At 40.9% G+C, this 21,097-nt stretch overlaps 1 protein-coding gene across 1 annotated transcript in view; it reads right to left on the reverse strand.

Annotated features, from left to right (window-relative positions):
- Positions 1 to 13,602: 13,602 nt before the first annotated feature.
- PDSS2 (decaprenyl diphosphate synthase subunit 2) overlaps positions 13,603 to 21,097 on the reverse strand; it is a 120,380-nt gene continuing 112,885 nt past the window's right edge. The window contains exon 8 of the mRNA XM_069851669.1: positions 13,603 to 14,688. Coding sequence (XP_069707770.1) covers positions 14,530 to 14,688 — 159 coding nt within the window. The 3' untranslated portion in view covers positions 13,603 to 14,529. The remainder of the gene's footprint in view (positions 14,689 to 21,097) is intronic.

Here is a 21,097-nt window from a genome sequence, read left to right on the forward strand (position 1 = left end):
ACCGCGCGCGCGCCCGGCGTGGAGCGCGCGTGGCGGGCGGCAGCGCGGGCTCCGGGACCCCCTCCCCCCTCCTCCCTCAGGGACAGGGAGGGCCGGGAGCGAGGGTCCCGGAGCCCCGTGTCCAGCCCGGGTGGTTCTCCCACGAAGGGCTGCGGTTTGGTGCCTTTTTTTTCGCCTGAAGCCCGCGCTCAAAACAAAAAGTTACTTCAGCAAGTTGGTTTAATCTATATCCAAGAGTTTTATGCTCTTCTCCTGCACCGTTTTACCCAGAGAGCGTTTCCGCGCTCCATGTTCAGGATGGCAGAGCGATGATTTATAAAAAGAGAGATCGCGTTCTCTTTTAATTAAGTATCCTTGTAGATTTTATCTCCCCTGGATTTGACAGGAGCGCGTAAGGCGCTGCATTAGCCTGCCGGATCACACGTGCGCTTCCCACTAACAGCTTGTAGGAAAACAAACCGTTTCCCAAAGAATTAAAACAAGAAAAACAACCATAAATGTGGGAGAGGGAAGTCCAGCTCCACAGCCCATGACCAGCTACAGCAGCTGGAGTTTTTGGCTATATGTAACCGTTACTCTGAAAGTACTGACACATCAAACTTGACAGCTTTTCATTAAATGCTTTACGTGCACAATAAACTCAGCTGGTGCTGCCATTCCTGTCGCATGGATTCATTTTGCTGTTTAATAAGAGCACGCAGGCAAGCGCTCCAATTATATCCTAATTGTTTCATGTTTTCCAGAGTGAAAGGAGGGACGTCTTAAGGTGTTACTTTATTGCAAAATAAACGGGTGAGGATAGATTCTCCTGCAAAGGGTGATGGATTCCAGCAGGAAAGATACATCAGCTATAAGCAGCAAGGCAAGCACCCACCAAGCAAGTGGCAAGTTAGTGCAGGTAGGACACATGAGCTCTGAGCAGTGCTGTGAATTTAACAGATCTTTTTGTTTGTTATCTCTGAAACTGCATTTCACTATAAGAAGTCTACTTTTTTATTTTTTTAGTAAAAAACACGCAGGTGATTTGAGAAATAACTTCCTGGAAAAACAAAAAAAATCTGAGATAAATCTTCTACCCCAGAACTAACTCAGCACTTTCCTAGGTACTTCATATTTCCTTAGAACTGAAGAGTGCAAAGAGTAGGTCTTCAAGTTAAAAAATCCTCACCATTTCAGATTTTCAGCATTTCCTTTAGAAGTATTTTCCCTGAAATTTCATTCTCCTGATTGTGTCGCGCTTGCAGCGTGCTTACAATGTTGCATTCCATGAATAATCCTAACACATAATAGTTTGTTGATTTTAACTTTGACTGCTCTTTTTATTATTGTTATTAATAGGCAGCCTTTTAAAGGAGCCCTTGGAAGCAGGAACTATCAGTATTGTAACTCCTCTGATGAATCACTTGAATGAAGGATACATTTCATTAACAAGACAAGTGTTCTGCAGTTAGCAGTTCATTCACTCTTTAGAGATGAAGAGCACTTCCCAATAACTTTGCCAATCTGTTAGCACTATGAAGACTGAAGTTGACGGTATGATTTTCCCTCTCCCTTTATTGTAAAGCTACCTGAAGGTTTAGTTAAAGGGTACGATGTTTTAACACCTGGCCCAGCTGCTAAGTACTGCTGGATCTCAGTTGGATTTTACTTGAATGCTCTACTTAGTGGGATTAAGGAAAGGCAACCATAAAGCAAGAGCAAGCCAGTGGAATCCCAAACTCAGTTTCAGAGCCCTTGAGAAAATACTTGTCAGCTTGAACTCCACCTCATTTCTGCTCTATAGTGCTGGCCCGAGGCATTGTAGCTACTAGGGACCCAAGCCCAGGAGGAGACCTGAAGGGCCTCAGCTAAGCATAAAGAAGCATGAGCATATTGTTGCGATAACAGCATTCGTTGAAACTGGAGTGAACCAAGTTGTCTCCAGGCAATGCAGGTAGGAAGCTTAGATTGGCTTCCCAGACAGACAAGTCCCATTTTTTTCACCATTTGAACTTGTGCTACACAAGCCATTTATTCAAATGTTCATTTTTTCCCCCACTTCATGCCTTTGGCTCAAAAGCCACTCTGCAACACTGCGGCAATCTCTGGAAAATTCCAGGTCACCGGAGAGGGGAGTTGTGGTGCTACAGCAAGAGAACTCTTTAGAAAAAAAAAAACCACCATTGCTCTCAAGTACAACAGGCCATTTCTCACTTGACCAAACTGCAACTAGACTTCAGCCATTGCCACCGACAAAAAGTGTGTTCTGAGCCCCTGGGAAGCTGAAAGCACTGTTTGCACTTGTATGGAGTTTTATAAAGGTGGACTCTGGAGGCTCCTTAGACATCTACCCGTAGAAACTGTAAGGTGTCAGGCCCTCCCCCTGGAGAATGCGCTCTCTGTCTTGGTTCAAAGGATCTAGTCAGCCAGAGAGTTCCCTGGACAGCGGTGAGGAACCACAGTGGCTGGCAGGGAGGCAGCAGAGCTGGCAGTGCTTGTCACTGCGGCAGGCCCTGAGCTGGGAGTCGGAACAGCTCAGCATGCTGAAGGTTAGAACGCCAACATGGAGCAAAAGAATGATCCTAAATTTAGAGGCCTTTTTGTTTCCTGTGCTCCATTCATTTGGTTTAAGCAAGAATCCAACCCCAAACCTTCAGCAAGTCTTCTTTCTTGTAGATCCTTGCAATAGCCTGCAGCACTCAGTAGGCCGAGATGTGGCATTGAGATATCGAAAACACTTTCAGCATCAACTAATTTTGGCAGTTTGATTGTGTAAATGTATTGCTGTGCTACATCGTCTATCACTTTTCTCTGCCGCACGTCTTGAAACTAGGCCACCTTGCAGCCAGACACGAGTCAAGGAGTCCAGAAGGAAAGCAGATGAGAAACAGCCTTAGCAGTGATGGCACTACGGTGTGTGGAGCCAGTTCCTTGCAACTTAACATACGTCTTACATTAAGATCTTAATGGGAAAACAAGCCCCTTGCTCAAAATGACAAGAATCCACTGGGAATCAGGCTTCCTTCTGACTGTTCTTGGGATGACTTCTAGTAATTCCCACATTGCTGGCCACACTGTGTGTGCAGCAGGCAGAGGTGGGTGCCCTCTCTTGCAAGGCAGCCCAGAGCCCAGCAGCTGTCTTCTGGAACACGCCGCAATTTCTTTACCCGAGTGTGCTTTGAAAACTCCCACTGGAAGGGTGCTTCACCCTGGGGATTGCCCAGTGGATGGAGGCGAACGTTTTAACTGTGGATTCCTCCAGGCCAGCTCAGGTTCAAAGGGACGGGATCTAATGGGCTGGATTGCCCTCTAGAGGGAAGTCGGGTAGGCTGGACCCCTGTCCCTGCATTTGGTGTCTGGCAGAACTTCTATACGGTGTGCGATGTCAGGCGTCAGGCAGCGACTCACCGAAATCGGGTAGGTATGTAAATTAGGCACCTTGGAATTCACCTTAAATTATTTAAGCGTGTATTTGATATAAATAAACTTCAAAGAGACCAAGTACATTTGCCAAAAAAAGAAGGCACACAAGTTTTGAAATCTTCCACCTTGGATTGAAATTAAAAAACAAAGTAATTTTTACGACTTTCAGAGACTCTTAAAGGTACCATTAAAAAACCCCAGTCCAAATAACTCATCTGATCTGCAGTAAGAAGGTGATCTGCAATTCACAGTTTATAAAAACTGAAATATTTAATGGTAAATAAGGAAACATGATAACCAACTTCACATACCTTAATGCTTTTTGCTGCCAGTCAGACTGAAAGGACAGGTATGGACACATTGCACAGTAATATTTAGAACCTCTGTTGGCCCACAGGCAACAATACTGAACAACTAACATGCTGCAGGCAATATCCATACATTGCTATAACCCAGGCAGAAAAGAACAGTGGCAGACACATGAAGTTCATATATATTTTTAAACTTCCTATGGCTGCAAGCAGTGTTGAAGGGTTTCACCAGCAACATATTACGCTCATTGGGAAACACTAGTTTAGAGTGTCAGTTAATATAGTTGTAGGGTTTTCTTCTCAGAAACAAAACTGTTACATGATACTTTTTTTTTTTTTAAATTTTATAGGAACAGTGCATTTTGTTCTTGGGTATAATGACAGCTGCTTTGGGAAACTTCTCAAAATCACTACTTAGCTAGACTTTGCCAAGGTGGACAAGAAACAATTTTAACTGTCTTGACTGCTATATCAAGGATATCAAAATAGAGAATCCACGTGGCATCCCTGGATTTGAAAAACAAGCCTGTTCGTCTTCAAGTGCATGTGGGTTGGAAATCTTACACTTAAGAGTTTAGCTCACAGAAAAAAAGTTTTGATGAAAGCAACATTCATTATAAAACAGCCCCTTTTCTAGCCTGAAGTAACACCAGACAGTAGATATATAACAGTTGAGCAGCAGAGAAAGGAGAATTTGAATATAAAAGCTTAAAATAAAAATCAGATCAAAGTTACAGTGGAAGATGGAGTAGAACAGAAATGTAAAGGACCTTCAAGAGCAGAGTAACTAAGCCAGTGAGCAACTTAAAATCCCCTTCTGTGCTGCAGCAGTTTACTTATACATCAGTTGCATCCATAGCTGTTTAAAAACTGACAAATAAGAGTAATTTTGCTCTTGGAAAAATAAGCCTCTTTTGATCTCTTGGCAATGAAATTCTTCTCTTCATGCTAGTTCAGCCAAGAACTGCACCATTGCATGCTATCTTACAGCTTTGCATTTAAAAAGAAGTAATGCCACTTAATGCACAGTCATTTTATTATCTACACCATAAACTATCTCTGATCAAACATTTACCTCATAAAGGTCTGCTTGTCAAAATACTGTGTTATGTACCAAAGAGGTAAATGTAGCCTGAAAAGTCTTTTCTCTCAAAGATGTTTACATCTCCCAATCAAATGCAAACACGACACTCTTCTTTGTGTGCATAACACTCAGTTCCATATATACAGAAATAATATTTTGGTCGTGTTGCATAGTCTCATACCTCATTAGGGTATGTAAGTTCAAATATTTGCAACAATATTTTAAAAAATATTTTGGTAAGTAACATAGCAAACCAGTTTTCTTTGAGACTTCAATGGAAGTAGCAATATTCAGATTGCAGGAATCTCCATGGAAGGAATCATCATTGCTTCAGAACCTGAAACTGTAACAGCCTTCCTAGGTTTTTTGTGTCCTGGTTGCTTCTATCATGACCATCATGTTATGCAATGCATTTCACAAACAAGTCACTGTCTTAGAAGCAGCTGGTGATCCTCCCCTTTTCAGTCTTTACCCTCACTACTACTGGGGACCTACTCTTGAACCTTGTTCTTCGAGTGCATGGGAGCCTTTTCTTCTGAATTTGCATTAACATGGATCTCTGGTTCCTGGCTTCTAAATGGTTTAACCCAAACTAGAGTAATGACTTTGAGAACAAGCGTAGATTTAAAAAGCGAATGTATTTTATCCAACAGAAAAGAAATTTGCCTTTGAAATTGGAAACATTAATCTGGACTGATTTTTTTTTTTTAATAAGAAATGTTGGGATGTAGAACTGGAATTACAAGAAGAACAGAAAAAAACACCTGCTTAATGGTTATGGCTACAATAACCACTTCTTTTCATAAAAGTTTATATAAAATATATTTCCAGTCATTAGCAATGTGACCACTTTTAGCAGTAGCAGTCTTTAAGAAATACTAGATCTTTAAATCCTATGTTTATTTTCCTGCAAAGATTATCACAGTGTATGCACATATAAAAAACATCTATAGCTTGTGGGCATACAGAGATAGGGATATCCATAGTTTTTGTACATTAATATGAAATGTTAATATATTAACTTCAATAGGTTGGCAAAAGCAACATACTTGTTTGATTAAAAATAAGTCTTACTAAGGCAGACATTTTTTCTGTAATTTTCTCCTGCTAAGCCCATTTTTTTATGTTGGTGCTGAAAATAATGATGCAAGCAACTAAGTGTAATTGTAGAAAATTATTGCTAGTGATTTGCATATGAAATACACACCTTTTACTGCCTCTAGTTAGCATTGTTCGACCAGCTTATAAATAGTACAGCTGAAATGCTGCAAAGAGAAAACAGTTTTCGATGGGTACATGCTATGAATGAAGAAATGTTCAGACACAATGTGCAAGTTGGAGAGCTTTCATGAAAGCCAGCCAAGAGGGAAAAATGCTTCATTTCCTAATCACGCTGTTTTGGAGAAGCTGGTCACATATAGAAAGCATCACACTCATCTGCAGAGAGTAAAGCTTTTTAAATTAGTGTTTATGTTTTTCTGGAGGAAAAAAAGAAGAGTAATGTAATTTATCAGTGCTTGTTTTAGATTTTTTCTAATTACTTCTACATAACATTTCATTTTAATAATTTGGTATTTAATAACTGCTAAAATTTGAACCTTGCAGTTCATGCAAGTAATTTGCTGTAAACATCAAAGTCGTAAGAAAAGTCTAGTTTTAAGTACTCTCTTCAGTGCAAGTAAAATACTCAATTTTCTGTACAATTTTAAAGCTAAAAATGTTGACCATTTTTCTAATGATGAAGCAGAGTATTTTAGTCTTTGATATTTGGGGGAAGGGGTGAAGGGAGGAAGACGAAGTGGAATAGAGTAGTGAAGAAAATTTTCAAGCAAGATTTTTTATAATGTTGCTGCAAAATTGCAGTTCTATACAATCATATCAAAATATGCTTCAAATCAAATTTTATAAACTCTTTCCTTAAAAAAACAGATAAATCTGAGAACTATTGTTTTAGTTATCAGCGGGACACCTGTCACTATTGGGCAAGAGCAACATTTTTGCATGGTATGATCCCTCTTTTCTGCTGCAGATAGACTTGCAATTTCATCATGTAAAGTCAGAGGAATACTATAGAATACTGCTTTCTGGTTGAGTAAGTTATCTTGTCTCCTTTTCTTATGGAGAAAAAGGCTCCCTTTCCTTAAGAGATGTACCCTGACAAAAGCATTTTGCAAATACGAAGGAATTAAAGTCAATTCCAAGCATGGAAAACGAATCTCCTACACGTGGGGGAGCCAAAGCATTCCTCTGGCTGATGTCAGTAGCTCTGAATTTGGCAGCAATGGGAACTGCGGGCAGAGTCGTGCACAGGTACTAATGCGTAAAGATGTGGACAGAGGTGATTGCACAAAGCTTTGGTGTATTGATTGCCAATTTGTTTAGAAAGCTTCCCTTCACAACTTGCAGCAAGTATTCTGCTTTATCTTCTAGGTGGTTTTGAAGGCATTTGCTATCAGAATTTTTCCTTAATGGCTGATTTCTCTTAGTTTTGGAAAAACAGGTTTACCCTAAAAGAGAAACATGTGAATGCTAATTATGTAAATATTTAATGCATTTTACAGGCTGGTTTCTGGGGGGGGAAGAGATAATTTAATGCAAAGACTGCTAGGAAGATGACTTCCTGAACTGGAAATACTCTTTCCTTTGAACTGCTTTGAGAGACCAAAAAGCTTTAGCTCTTTATTTTTCATAAGTCAGTGTGCAGGTAAAAGTACTCTGAAGACTACAAAGAATAAAAAGGAAGTTTGATGCCTCACTTTTCTGTGAGATTGAAGTAGCCGGTGAGAGTAGTGACAGCTAGTGATTCTGACCCAGAAGCCAATTCCTTGATAAATCTGCAGTATGACAGCATTGCTTGAGTTGGCCTTTTGCATCTATGAAAATTCAAACACTATCTGCTCAGAAGAAAAAAGCAACGGAGAGATCTCACCAGCAAGTTTACCCCTGAGGAGTCTGGTCTGGCATCTTTTAACACTGCTTTGAGGAAGAAGCATTCCCCAGCTGCTCCAAAGAATGCTTCCTTAATGTTTCCATTAAGCTAAAAAGAGCTTTTCAATCTTTTAGCAACTTCTATCAAGTTGGAGACTAAGTTGAATATGGGCCACGTGTGCACACTTTATTGCAAATACGGCAAGACACGCACTGGGTTGCATTAGGAGAAACATGGCCAGCTGATCAGGTGGACCAGGCCATCGAATCCGTGCAGTCCAATAAACCTGGTTGTCCTTTTCCTCTGCCTAGCCAGAGGCAGGGCTCCCCTATTCCCAGTCAGAGTATTCATTACCCGATTCTTGTAATTGCAAACCAGGAGTCCATTATCCAGGTCAGAAGCAGGATCAGCCCTTTTACTCTGTCTGGGAAGTGTACAACAGCAACCAGAGCAGTAGTTGTCCTGTACTGACCCCTTTTTGGCTGCTGCTTGTCCTGGCAATTCACACAGCCCAGCTTCTAAGTTTCAGGTGGGTTCACCATCTCACTCCCTCATATCCTGCTGATGGTCATGCAGACAGAACCACAGGGTGGCATGCAGATGCGCCCATGGTACCCTTCCTCCCGAGCAGAGAACAGCTCACCTGACAGCCGAGATGATGGCTGGGATGGGCAAGGAGGAAGACAGCGTCTTTCAATAGCTGGAACTGCTGAGGCAGTCTCCCCCCAGCAGAGACACAGGCCTGAAGGGGTGAAAGGGAGATTCTCTTTGAATTGCTGGAGCTGGCTAGCCAACTACCCACAACTGGAGCTTCGGTGTTTGGCTACCTCATTAGCACCAGGAGGCTGGTATATGTCAATGGTGCACTCCATACAAACTTCTGCTGCATGGACTGCATGTGCTGGACTTCAGCTGGGTCTTTTGATGCCTGGTTGTTGTTCAGGTTGCTGTACTTCACCTCTACCACTGCTAATTTTCTCAGACACTGGATAGCACTGCTAGTCGCTGTTCTTTTGTTTGGATAGTTTACAAGATCTTCCTTGAGGGGAGACCTTTTCTTTGTGCTTGACAAGAACTGCCTCCAGAGACTGCTGGTTGTTGCCCCTTTTCCCAGTCCCTTGCGAAGGATCCTAACTGCTGGGCTTCCTTGCTCTCTAATTCCTGACTCTTGGCCCCAGTATTCCAGCATCAGAGCATACAGCTGATTATTAGCTCACCAGGTTGACAGCTATAGTCTTTGTGCAGATCTGGCAGCTTACTCAAGGATAGGCAGTGGGTGGTTTCTGACTCGTTTATTTCTGTCTTTTTCCCCTCGTGTTCTTGTGACTGCTCTGCTGCACAACCTGCTGCCTCTCCAATTCCCCTGCCTGCTCCTTTTAGAAGAAGTTTCTTCCTGTTTGACTGAACGAGTAGACTTCCAGTTTCTTCTTGATTATAGGGGCGACTGATACAGTTGAGAGTTGGGTCTCTGGCTTAGCCATAGTGTACATTTGTAGCTCTTCAGATTGAGAAACCCCCTCTCCTCCCTGAAGGTGCTGAACAGTGGGGTAGGCAGGCCCAGGACGATGTGAGAAGTTGTGTCCTGTTAGCAGAGCCAGGGCATCCTTTTCTCAAATGCTCTGCCACTTCATCAGGATCCCACACTTGTTAGGGTATCAAGACCTAAACCACTGGAGGTGAAAAACATTCTAGATACCTGTCCATATTCTTCCATGCACCTTGCCTCCCATGACCACACTGCCTCGGGGCACATCTCTGCGTCATATTCCTAAATAGACAATTAACCTCAGGAAAAGCTGGAAACAGATTCTTGAGACACACCAATGTGAGCATTCAGATTACCCAGGGATATTCAAAATACCTAAGAGTAATTGTAACAAGGTAGAAAGCACCCGCTCTGCAGGCAATAAAAGGGAAGGTGCTGTTCTTTGTTTCCTCCACAAATTGGCTCTCAGAGGAAAAGAGGGAAAAGTTGTAATTGTTAATTGTCTCCACGAGGTGGTTCCTGAAGTACTGGGACAGCAGCAATGCAGATACCAAATACCAGATTAGACTCAGGGCCAGCGCCTTCATCATAGTTCTCCCAGGCAAAACACAATTGAGTGCTACACAGCACAGCAAACTGCAAAGGCCAAACCCAGCCTTTAACAAGCTCTCAAATTTGATGTACAGCAAGAAAGGAAGCATGACATGGAGGGGGTAAGAGAACAAATAAACCTGCATCAAGAGGAAATAAGTCAACATCATGACCAGCAACAGCTGAACAGGTGTAATAAGTCCCCTCTAGCACACCCGGGTCAAATGTCTTGTTATCTTGAACCCTAAGTGTCCCACACTGGGTGGCAAAAAGGACTGTGGTGGACACACCCTGGATGTAGCTATGCACCTACCTCAGAGCCCCTACTGCCCCCACAGCGGGATGGGGAAGAGAATCAGGAGGGCAGCAGTGAGAAAATGCATGGATTCAGTTATAGACAGTTTAATAGGTAAATGGGGAAAAAAGGAAAACAAAGCAAAATAAAGAAAAACAAATGATGCAAAAGCAACCACCACCAGCCAACTCATGCCCAGACGTTCCTTGAGCAATGAACTCCCTGAACACCCCCATCCCGCTTTTATTGCTGAGCATGAGGTTATATGGTGTGGAGTATCTCTGTAGTCAGTCATGGTCAGCTGTCTCAGTCGTGCTCCCTCTTAGCCCTTGGTCCAGCCCCAACCCACTCTCTGGGCATCAGAGTGAGGAGCAGAGAAAGCCTTGGTGCCGTGCAAGCACTGTTGAGCGACAGCTAAAACATCAGTGTGCTAGCAACACGATTTCGGTCACAAATCCAAGACGCAGTGCCACACGGGATGCTGTGAAGAAAATTAACTCCATGCCAACAAGACCCAGGACATCAGGGTAAATGTTTGTTCTCCTTAGTGTACCCAGAGAAGCTGCTCCTGATCTGACCTATTTTAGGCTCACAGCCCAATAAGGATGATATGAAAGTCCTGCAGGTCACTGGAGGGCAACCCCGTTAGTCCTGGCCTTGCACCCATGGCCACCACAAGAGGCTTGACAGAGCTGGGGCTTCTCCCAGTGGGAAAAGGAGGCTCACAGGCAACTGAACCACGGCACACAGCTGCAGGATAGGGAATCAGCAAAGACAGCAGAGCCAAACAATTTTTGACAATAGCAGGTAGTAAACAATGGGCTACAGACACCAGCTACAGTGAGAGGCGTTCATGCTGAACATCAGGAAAACTCCTTCACAAGGAAGGTGAGGCAGCACTGGGACGAGTTGCAAGGGGAACCTGCTGAAGCTCCATTCCTGGTGGTTTCCAAGACCAGACTTCATGTTGACAACAGCTGACTTCAAAGGGGAGACTGGACAAGATGACTTTCAGCAGGACTTTCCAGCCAACATTTCAATTCTTCCAAGTACCTCATTTTCCAAACAACCTTCCTAGACAGTGTTATCACAATTGTGGAGCTGGAAATACTCAGCCAGCAGTTAAATGACTTTCCATTGCAGACCTATGAAACAGCCATTCTAACCAGTGCAGCTGTACTCTTTGTAGGAGATTAATTTAGTTCAGTTTAATGAGCAATTAGGACCTTGTCTTGTATTTTGCACATCTGTGGAGCAGCCCAGGAATACAATACCTGAGATAAGTCCAGAAGTGCAGCTGAGTTATATGTCTGTTTGAGTCCCTGGTTTGGAGCATTGGCTCCAAGGGAAAGCAGACAAAAAATAGGTGCTATTTTCTATGCCAAAGCCTGCCTGAAATGCAAGGGCATGGGAAGGAAATAGCCTATGTCCTTAACTTTGCTAAAAAGTAAACCCACCCCATTCTCCAAATACTTTAATCAATGTATATTCTGCAAGCTTGTGGTCATTAGAAAATTTTAAAAAGCAGACAACATTCAATATAGTTATCTCATTGGGGTTGTTTTTTTTGTAATCCAAGCATATGGATGATAATTTATATATTATAAAGTGTCTATACTATAACTGATACAATTCAGATTAGAGGCTCTAGCATGCTGGCGTTCAGGCCATAAATGTCAGGTCCTTAAATGAAGAATCTGGCTTTCCTGTAAAAGAGGATGGTACCTCTGAGCACCTGAGACAGACTCTTGCTCCCCATCATCCTCCAGGCAAGAGCGCACACAGCTTCAGATGGCTGAATGACTGGTGTAAATGGTGTGAATATCTTCCACAGCCACCCACAGACAAAAGGCCTCCCCCTCATCCACCTCCTTAGAGGGGCAGGTGGGAAAAGGAATCAAGGAGATAAAAATGAAACCAGAACAGCCTTAAGGTTCCACCATTGGTCAGAAATAGTATAAGGTGTAGGGAGTATATTAATACACAACAGTGATTAGTTCACCAGGAGTCTGGCAGAGAGGCGTAATACTTTGCTTGTAGTTTACCTGGAGAAAATTAGACAACAAATTTTCTAAATAATTACAGGCAAATATATTAAATATGATTACTTGATAAATGATATATATAAATCATATATATATGATTTATATATAAAATCATATTATTTATTATTTATTAAAATCATATTATTAAATCATATTATATTATTTTTATATATGTGTATATATACATTTATATATATTATATGTATATAAATGATATATAAATAAGGTTAAAGACTATTTTAAGAGCAATCAGAACATTCTGGTAGCAAAAATAAAAAAAAAGTCATGAATTTTTGCTGATTTGCCTTTGTTAGTAAAAAGTAGAAATAAAAAAATTGTACTTCCATGAAAAAATAAACCAGGCTTACACCCGTTTTGCAGTGTGTGTGTGTGTATATATATATAAAAAACCCAATTCTGCATATATTTGATATATCTTTCACACAACTGAGGTGACTTGAGTTGAGATGGCTCAGAGTATCTCCAGCAGACTTGAGCTTCTTGCAGCCCTAAATCATTATGAACCCCTTAGCATAATGTAAGACAAAGAGAAGATGACATATGGCTCCTAACAAGAGCCAAAAAAGCTGAAATATGACTCTGGTTGAATTTAGGTATTTCTTTCATGCACAGGTTTTACGTTAGCAGAACTTTAGGGAACTTCACAGGTGAAAATGTACAGTGGGAAGCTAAGGCAGATACCTCTGACTGCCAGTCCCCGGGCTAACCCACGCTTCTGGGTGCTCCTCTTCTGTCTCCAGCCTTCCTGCTGCAGTGGCACTAGCACAGGCAGAAATGCCAGTCTTGGGAAAAGGGAAAATGCCAGGGCAGGCATGAAAGAAAGTGCAAGCAAGAAGTGATCTGGTGTTGAAGCTGTTCTCCAGAATAAAGCGAGTCCCGAGTTCTGAGTGCTGCTCCCATACAAAGATCATACCTCAAGGGTGCAAATTATACATACAATGTTATGGTATAATATAGGCATAAATTACACATAATATTATGTACATTATGCAGGATGTATTTTCAGTATATTTTTAGAGAATAGAGTTTTTATTTTTATTTTCCATTCAGTGGAGTGCAACGCACTGGTCTATGACAAACAAGCTGTGTGACAGGGGGAAGGAGTGCAGGGGGAGAAGGAGGGAGGACAGAATTTAACAGAAATAACTCCACTTAGTGTTTGAGTGAGCGATGTAATGAAATCTGTTTGCTGTGCTAGCTGTCTCCAGATTGGGCTGTAATTACACCACAGAAGGAAGAAAGGTAGCTGAGTCTCAATCTAGATCATTTATGTAAACTCAGCCTTCTTGTCAACGGCAGTCTCAGATTGCATGCATGCAAACCACAAAAATCATCTCCTATGAACAAAACAGAGACGGTCTCAAATTCCAGGCTTCTGATACACCTTATATGCTGTCTGTAATTGGACTTGAAAATTCAACACACCGAGGTTCAAAACTTCTCCAATATTTTCTGCATTTTATTCAGCGTGGTGAAAGAGTGTACTCACAGAAGAATATTCCTTCTTCCTTTCTGCCAAAGGCCTATGTCTAGCCTTACAAATTAACATTTATTTGGCTTAAATGAATGCAAGTGTCATAAACCTAGGAAATTCTTCTGTGTAAGACAGTGTTGAAACAAACTGCTTGATCTGAGGAAGGGATTATTCCCTCCCCAAGAAGAGTTGGAAAAACCTCATTCTTTGACCCAGAGGAACATATTTTATACGCACAGTATAAAATTCAGGCAGTCACTTCCCTTAACAGAGCCAAATTAATATTTGATTAAATATTTTAAAGCTCCTACTTACCATGCTTGACACATTTTCTCAGCAAGTTTCTCAAATACGGAAAGCATTAGGCACAGGGTAATTTTACATTTGAATACATGAAAAGTGTGAGGAGACACGACTGTGTGCACACAGAGAGAGGATTTTCCCCCATTAATCCTCCAAACTGCCCTTCCCCTTGATAAGCGGGTACATTAATTCCTGGCTTCGGCAGCTCATTCTCTGGGCAGGTTCGAGCAGGTTTCTTGTGACACCTGGATCTTCACGCCCCTCCATCCCTCGGGCAGGAAAACCACCGGTCTCCACCCTGGCGCCATCCCTGCCTGTGCCAATCAATACTGACTTATTTCCTGTCCATTTGCTGAGGTCACAGAAACGGGACTCATTAATTATTTCTACCGGTGCAGCCTCAAGTGTGCTTCTGGCATGACAAGTGAAAGCCGACTGTGACCTTTTTTTTCTTCCCCCTCCCGAATTTTGCTGGTCACGGTGGCAGCTGGCACACGTTTCTCAGTCGGGACGGGGAGGATGAGGTGACCAACAGTGCAGGGTTGCTCCTGTCCGTGGAGGGAGAGCAGTTCCTCCCGGGATGGCGGGTCAGGGAAACCTGGTCACGGCGTAGACAATGTTGGCCAAGGCAGCCCTGGCCTCGGAGGCGGGGAAGTGCTCCAGGGCCGCCAGCGCTCTCTTCCCGTGGTAGCGGCAGAGGTCGATGGCAGAAGTCACACCTTTGCCAGCCTTGATTGCTTCCTGCAGCTGTCAGAAAACACAGGCACAACGGGGTGGGTGTCGGCAGTGCCACACGCGCAGCCGTCTCCGAGGGCAAAGAGCCACCACCACCCCTTCCCGAGGGAAAGGCCAGAACTGAAGCCAACAGACAAAGCTCTTGAAATATTCTCAGCTGCTCTGTTTTGGTTCCCCACTACAACAAAACTGCAGATAATTTAAACTACATTACCCATTGCTTCATCACCTGAAAGTTGGTAGCTCTCCTAAGGGCACGCTTAATACAACAACAACAAAAAAGATATATTTTTAGATATCAGGGCATTTGACACCTAAGCCACTGCCTGAGAGCTTCCGTGCAGAACTGACAGACCAGCCGCTTACTGGCTCTACCGTTTTCCGCAGTCAAAAACTGGATTCTATACACACTCATTCCATCCCGGTTTTGGAAACAAGATGACATATGTCAAACTCTCGTATTTCGTAATACAGGTTTCTGTTTACATCCCATATGATTACATTGTTTACAGTGGACAAAAGCAAATTTTGTCAGTAAAATGGGATGTATTTACTATATTGAGCTATATCCATGCAAACATGGTCTTGGTGAGGCTAGGGAATTTGAGAACGGTTCACAGATACATCATATGAGAAAGAAAATATTTTCATGGAATAACAGACATTTCATGGCAAGCTGCTGGAAAGATTTGGCACCTAAAAAACTTGGGTAAATGACAGGTTAAATTGCTATGAAATAATATGAACAAATATGTCAAACAAAACATGTTGTTTTTCTCCCAGTACCTCAATTTAGCTGAAGCTCTAACTAGTAATCGTATTTATTAAGGTATTTTTTTAAAAAGTATTATTTTTTCCTCAATAGCATCATGAGACTGTGAGGAAACACTGCTGTATTTTTCAGCTCTAAAATACAGGTGTCCCCAGACCAGCTCCACGCTGATGCTTCATGCCAGAGCCTGGGAACCAAGTCCAGGTAGATCTTCAGGATTTGATCATTCCAAAAGCATGACAGCGTTCAGTGATCTTTAATGTGTCCTACCTGGCTTTCATAGGTGGGTTACGTCACTGTTATCAGCTTTCAAAAAAAAGGTCTTTTCTTGAACACAGATATCTACTGTAACTAATCATACAGGGTTTTATAAACTATGTTTTTCTATAATACATGGCCCAACGACTCACTTCACTTACAAATACATCAATATAATCCTATCTATCTAGTTTAAATCATGTAAAAAATACCTAAGCCAAGACCAAATTGTAAAAGTCACCCATTTTATATAGATACTTGCACTCATACAAAATGAATGACATTTCTTATCTGAATACAAACTGAAGTGGATTCATTATCTGTATTTAGAGATGAAATTAGCTGAAAGCATATTACAGTACTTGAGTGTTCAAGTCCCAGTTCATAAAATTTTTATTCTCCACTTCAGTTAGAATCTTCTTGCACTGTGTGCTGGAAAGGAACTTGACCTGAGGCATAAATGCATTGCATAGCTAATTCAACACATCTTCTAACGAATGGGGATCAGCCATATAACCACAGCTCCACAGCAAAGGTGGGGACAGGTGAGATAAGGTACATCAGCAGCCGAAAAAGGTATTTCTTCCCCCTTCCTTGAGGCATAACTTGGCAAGACGGTAGATCCTACACATTTTGAAGCAAACTGCCAATTCGCTAAAGCTCATTAAAAGGTTTTAGCATATCTGGTACTACTCATATCAGTACATATTGAGATGTAAACAGTGAAGAAAATATCTCCTAAAAAAATTAAATCTTTAACCTGATTGAAGATCAAGAGAAACTTAGTTTAAGCAGATATGACTGCATATATTTACTATGACTTGTAACACCAAAATCTGGAAAAAAGGAGAATTCCAACACAAGAACACAATCCATTTACACGCTTGTCTCGTGTAAGCTCTTAGACACGCATAGTGCCTTGAAGCCAAAACAATTGCAATGCTCATGTCAAACTATGCAGAGGAATCGCTATACAAAAATCAGCCTAATCCACTACTGAATGTCTCCAAGCAAAGTTCAAGGAAAATCAAAACAAAAAATTCTTGCTCATATGGCAAGGTCCTTCCTCAGCTTTCCAGTTAGAGATCTTCTTATGTAACGAACAATGGATAGTCCTTAAAAACTTACCTGTTTTATAGTCCATTTACAGAATCAGCTAACTAACTCAAGTAAGCATACACTGAGGCAAACGAGCCTGGATCAACCAGACTGCATGCTACCTAGTTATTAAAGAAATACAGGACATAACTTAATAGGAAACCAGGCTTCAATAGCCCTGCTGTATGCAAAAAACCCTAATTTAAGCCTTTAGCTGTACTGTTAGCTGTATTACAGTTACATTTTCATGTCCTCTCTCAATTTTTGAGCTTGAATGATTTTATGTAATGAATTTTACAAACTAAGTACATAGAAGAAAAATCCATGTACCCAGTTTAGAAGTATTATTTTTTAAATTTCATTTGAACAGGAACAACTAATTTTTGAGGCAAATAAACAGAAAAGTAAAATGAACAGGTTTTATTGGTTACTTTGTAAACTTGAATTAAGCTCCCTCATCAATTTCTTCTAAGTAAAGGAACCTGCTCTTTTAATCTCTACTTACATGGCATCATTTTGTGCATCAAATGCATTTCCATTTGTAGGAACGATTTCATCCATCATTAAAACACAACATTCTTCAAAGCGGTATTCGATAATTGAAAGGGAATATAAATCAAAATACAGACTGCTTTGACACACTTTTCTCTAGCTGAATTGCTAGATATGCTGGAATACTGCATTTTAACTTATAAGCTTTTGTTCAGACCACTGGCATTAAAGCCCTACTTTGTTCTAAAGATGCCAAGAATCTGAAAAATCACCAACTGGGGTTTGGTTATATAAATTCAGCTTAAAGAATAGTCCTGCAATAGTGCAACCAAGTTAAGACTCAGACAAGAACTGATGCCCCCCTCCTCAACTGTTTTCCTTCAGCACCTTCTGTTTTCCTCAATATATTCACATATTGGCAAAACTGTCAGGCCTAGTCTGGTACACATGAAGCTCAGAACCCCAAAGTTTTATTTGTGAAGGTTGTTCTACGAATTGAAGAAAAAGCAACATCATCATCTTCACAGTCTGGGAAAAACAAGATGCCTGACTGAGCAATGAGAACAGTGCATATCAAGAGCCTTGCTCCATTCAGCCTGCTCCACCTGTGCTAAGTCCAGCCTCATCCATTCAACCTGCAATGAATTATTTCATTTTTTTTCTCTTCTCATTCCCTAGTCTTTGACTGGAAGGAGGGATGGCTCTGATCAAGAGTTACAGAAAGAGCAAAAGGAAGAATACATGGGAAGGAGGGAAGTACTGAGGGCTTTTAATTCTGAATGCTCTGAATTCACGCAGGGCGACAAACTGCTGACTGAGACTGGGGTCTACTTCTCCAGCCTCCTCCTTCCTTTCTTGTCACTTCTTTCTCTTCAGTCATATTATACCAGCAAATTAAGAGATGGAGAAAGGGATGCCTTCTGAGCCCTTCCAACTTTAAGGCTGCTTTCCACTATCTCCCTCTGCACCCACACGCTCTAGGCATGTCCTGCAAATAAACGACAACAAGCTACCGATTGTTCCTTGCAGACTGCCTTTTGGAAAAGAGACTGCCCATTGGAGAGTTCTATATCAGCACCTCGGTTTCAAGCTTCCATTTCCTATCCTTCACCCATAAGCACCAAATAGTTGAAATTGGAACATTTTCCATTCAACCCTTTGAGGTCTGCTGGGCCAAGAACAGAACCACAAACAAGAACAGCAGCCACTTTCTGTGAAAAGAGGGATATGAGTTCAAGAACTTGCTCTGAAGTCTGCTTCCATCTCTCACATTAAAAGCTACTGGACTACGCAGAGGTAGTTTTGGAGCAATAGATGGCCATGTGACCTTACACAGTCCATTCGTGGTTCTAGCCATGCATGTGGGCACATATGTATGGGAACTTTACTTCTTGCTTTACTGACTTACCCTTTTAAGTCCATCATATAACCAAAAGATTATAATTCTGTGTCCCATCTCTCTACTTATGAGGTAGAGGCATTGAAACTAAGAAATTGTTTCCTACAGTAAAGCCTAAGTGAATAATAAAAAGAATGCCTGTGTTGTCTAGGTGATACCTTATCTAAAATTGTAGTGAATTCACATTCTGCTCCTACTTTGTAACATTAATGTTTTGGGAACACCGTGCTCAATAAGCACTGATGCTTTAGATTGCAGAAATACTACCTTGAAAAGGCACCATAATGTATCACATCAACTTTGTCAAATTCTTCCTTTGTTTTTTAAGTACCTTGGAATATCTCAGCATCTACTCTCACAGTTTTTGTGGCTGGACACAGGCTTATGCTCTTCCTTCTCTATATGGGCTGGGCAAGCCTTTAAACACATCACTTCACAATGTCATAAGATAGACAGGATTTACTTCTTTATTTAGCCTTATCTTATAATTTTTCTAGAGTCTTGGCCAGAAAACAAGGATTATTCCTGGCTTACTCATTTCTGCTACTAGTTGTGCCTGTTCTACACTCATTTAACAAGGCTGTATAATGCCAGGCACCATTAAGGCCTTGACTTCAGCAGTTTCTAATCAATATTACAAAATAGTAACAATTAAATTGAGAATCTCAATTTGTTGTTTTAAAATTACACAGCTCATCTTGCATGCAAAGCAGATGCAAAGTGTCTAAAAGCTTTTTGATTTTAAGAAGTCTATGATTTTTGCCAAAATTCCACACATAAATAAGGGCAACCGGGAAGCTGCTGTCTCTTTCAATGACATACATCAATTTTGTCCCTGCCACGTATTGGTACTTTCCCCTTTGTTATCTGAGGAACAGCACTAAACCGAAGCTAAAACTACTTTTTATTTCTGGAATAGACCTTCAACATCCCAACGATGGATCAATAATTTGTCTGGATGTGGTGTGATGGTGTAGGAAAAAAAAAGTGAAACATTCAGATACATATGTGGCAAAACATATTCAGAAACACAGACAATATCAAAGTGATATCGAAGTCCTCCTGATAAAAAGATTGAGAAAAGCTGGGCAAAAAAAAAAACTAAAAAATTTTGCAGAACATAGTGACATTAGCGACATGACAGTCTCGTAGCTCATTAAATTGATAGAAATTATTTCACTTTCTATATTTATGTCAAGACCTTCACCAAATTTCTTAGTGCTATCTAGATATTTTTCATCGGTGACAAAAAATCAGGGATACAATTTTAACATAAAATTTAACAATTCTAACATTGTTCAAAAGAGCAATTCAAAATTCTTGAGCAGTCTCAAAATTGAAACAAAATAAGACCTTTGCCTTTTAAGGAAGCATGTCAAATGGGTGGATCTCAATCTCTCAAATTTGCCTTCATTCAATAGTCTAATTAAAAGCTACAGCAAGTAAGGTAAAGTATTCTTAAGCATGTTAAAACAGCTAATGATTTTTTTATATACGTATTTATGAATTCAACCAAAGTGACAATGTTTTTATCTCAACTAAGCGGCTCATTTAAGTTCATAATAAAATTAAGAGAACAAAAATAATACAAATTTTCAGAAGTTCTACAGCTAGTTTTCGTAACCTTCACTTTCAGAAAATTAAAGAGGAAATATTTTGGAGACTTGATGAGAAAAAAGCCCCCAGATTTGATTAGGAATGTAGCAGTAATTCTAGCAACTGGATCAAAAGATGAGAGGAGACCTTGATGCCAAGAAGAAAAGACAGAGCAACGCGCAAAACACTGACTGTAGTGTTGTTGAAATAAAGACAACACAGCAAAGGCTGAAAAAAGAATATTAATCTGCACTGCACGAGATGTGTTCTAATTGGCTGTGTGTGTGTGCTGGCCAAGCTATCATGCTGAGCAAGTTAAAGGTTACTGGGTTCAGTTAGCATGGATGTAACTAATGACCATTGTTATTTTAAATGAAGAAACATAGAAAAGAGGGATGTGACATCATAACTTTGAAACTGACTTCTATAAAAACCAAAGTAAATTATTGCCTGAGCTCACAAAAACCATGGACCATTTTTCACTATCATTACTAAACTCATAATATCTGCTTGTGTAATAGATGATTACCCAGAGCTGGTAAAATCATGAGCTTTCTGGCTGAAGTCAATTACTCAAATCTGGGGGCTTTTCTCCCTTCCTTTCCTTTAAGTCAAAGGAAAATTTAGAGTTGCCTAAGCATACTCTAAGTTTTTAAATTTCATGAGGAGGATACAAAAACTGAAAAGTGTCAGTCAAAATACATAACATGCCAAGAAATATTTAATAAGCAATTTTAGATGCTGTTCTCTGCCCTTCCCATCCCTCTATTTTTTTGGATAACAATTGTAACAATTAAAAGGAAAAA

The sequence above is a fragment of the Phaenicophaeus curvirostris genome, chromosome 2 (assembly GCF_032191515.1).
Source record: "Phaenicophaeus curvirostris isolate KB17595 chromosome 2, BPBGC_Pcur_1.0, whole genome shotgun sequence".
In the NCBI taxonomy this organism is placed as follows: domain Eukaryota; kingdom Metazoa; phylum Chordata; class Aves; order Cuculiformes; family Cuculidae; genus Phaenicophaeus; species Phaenicophaeus curvirostris.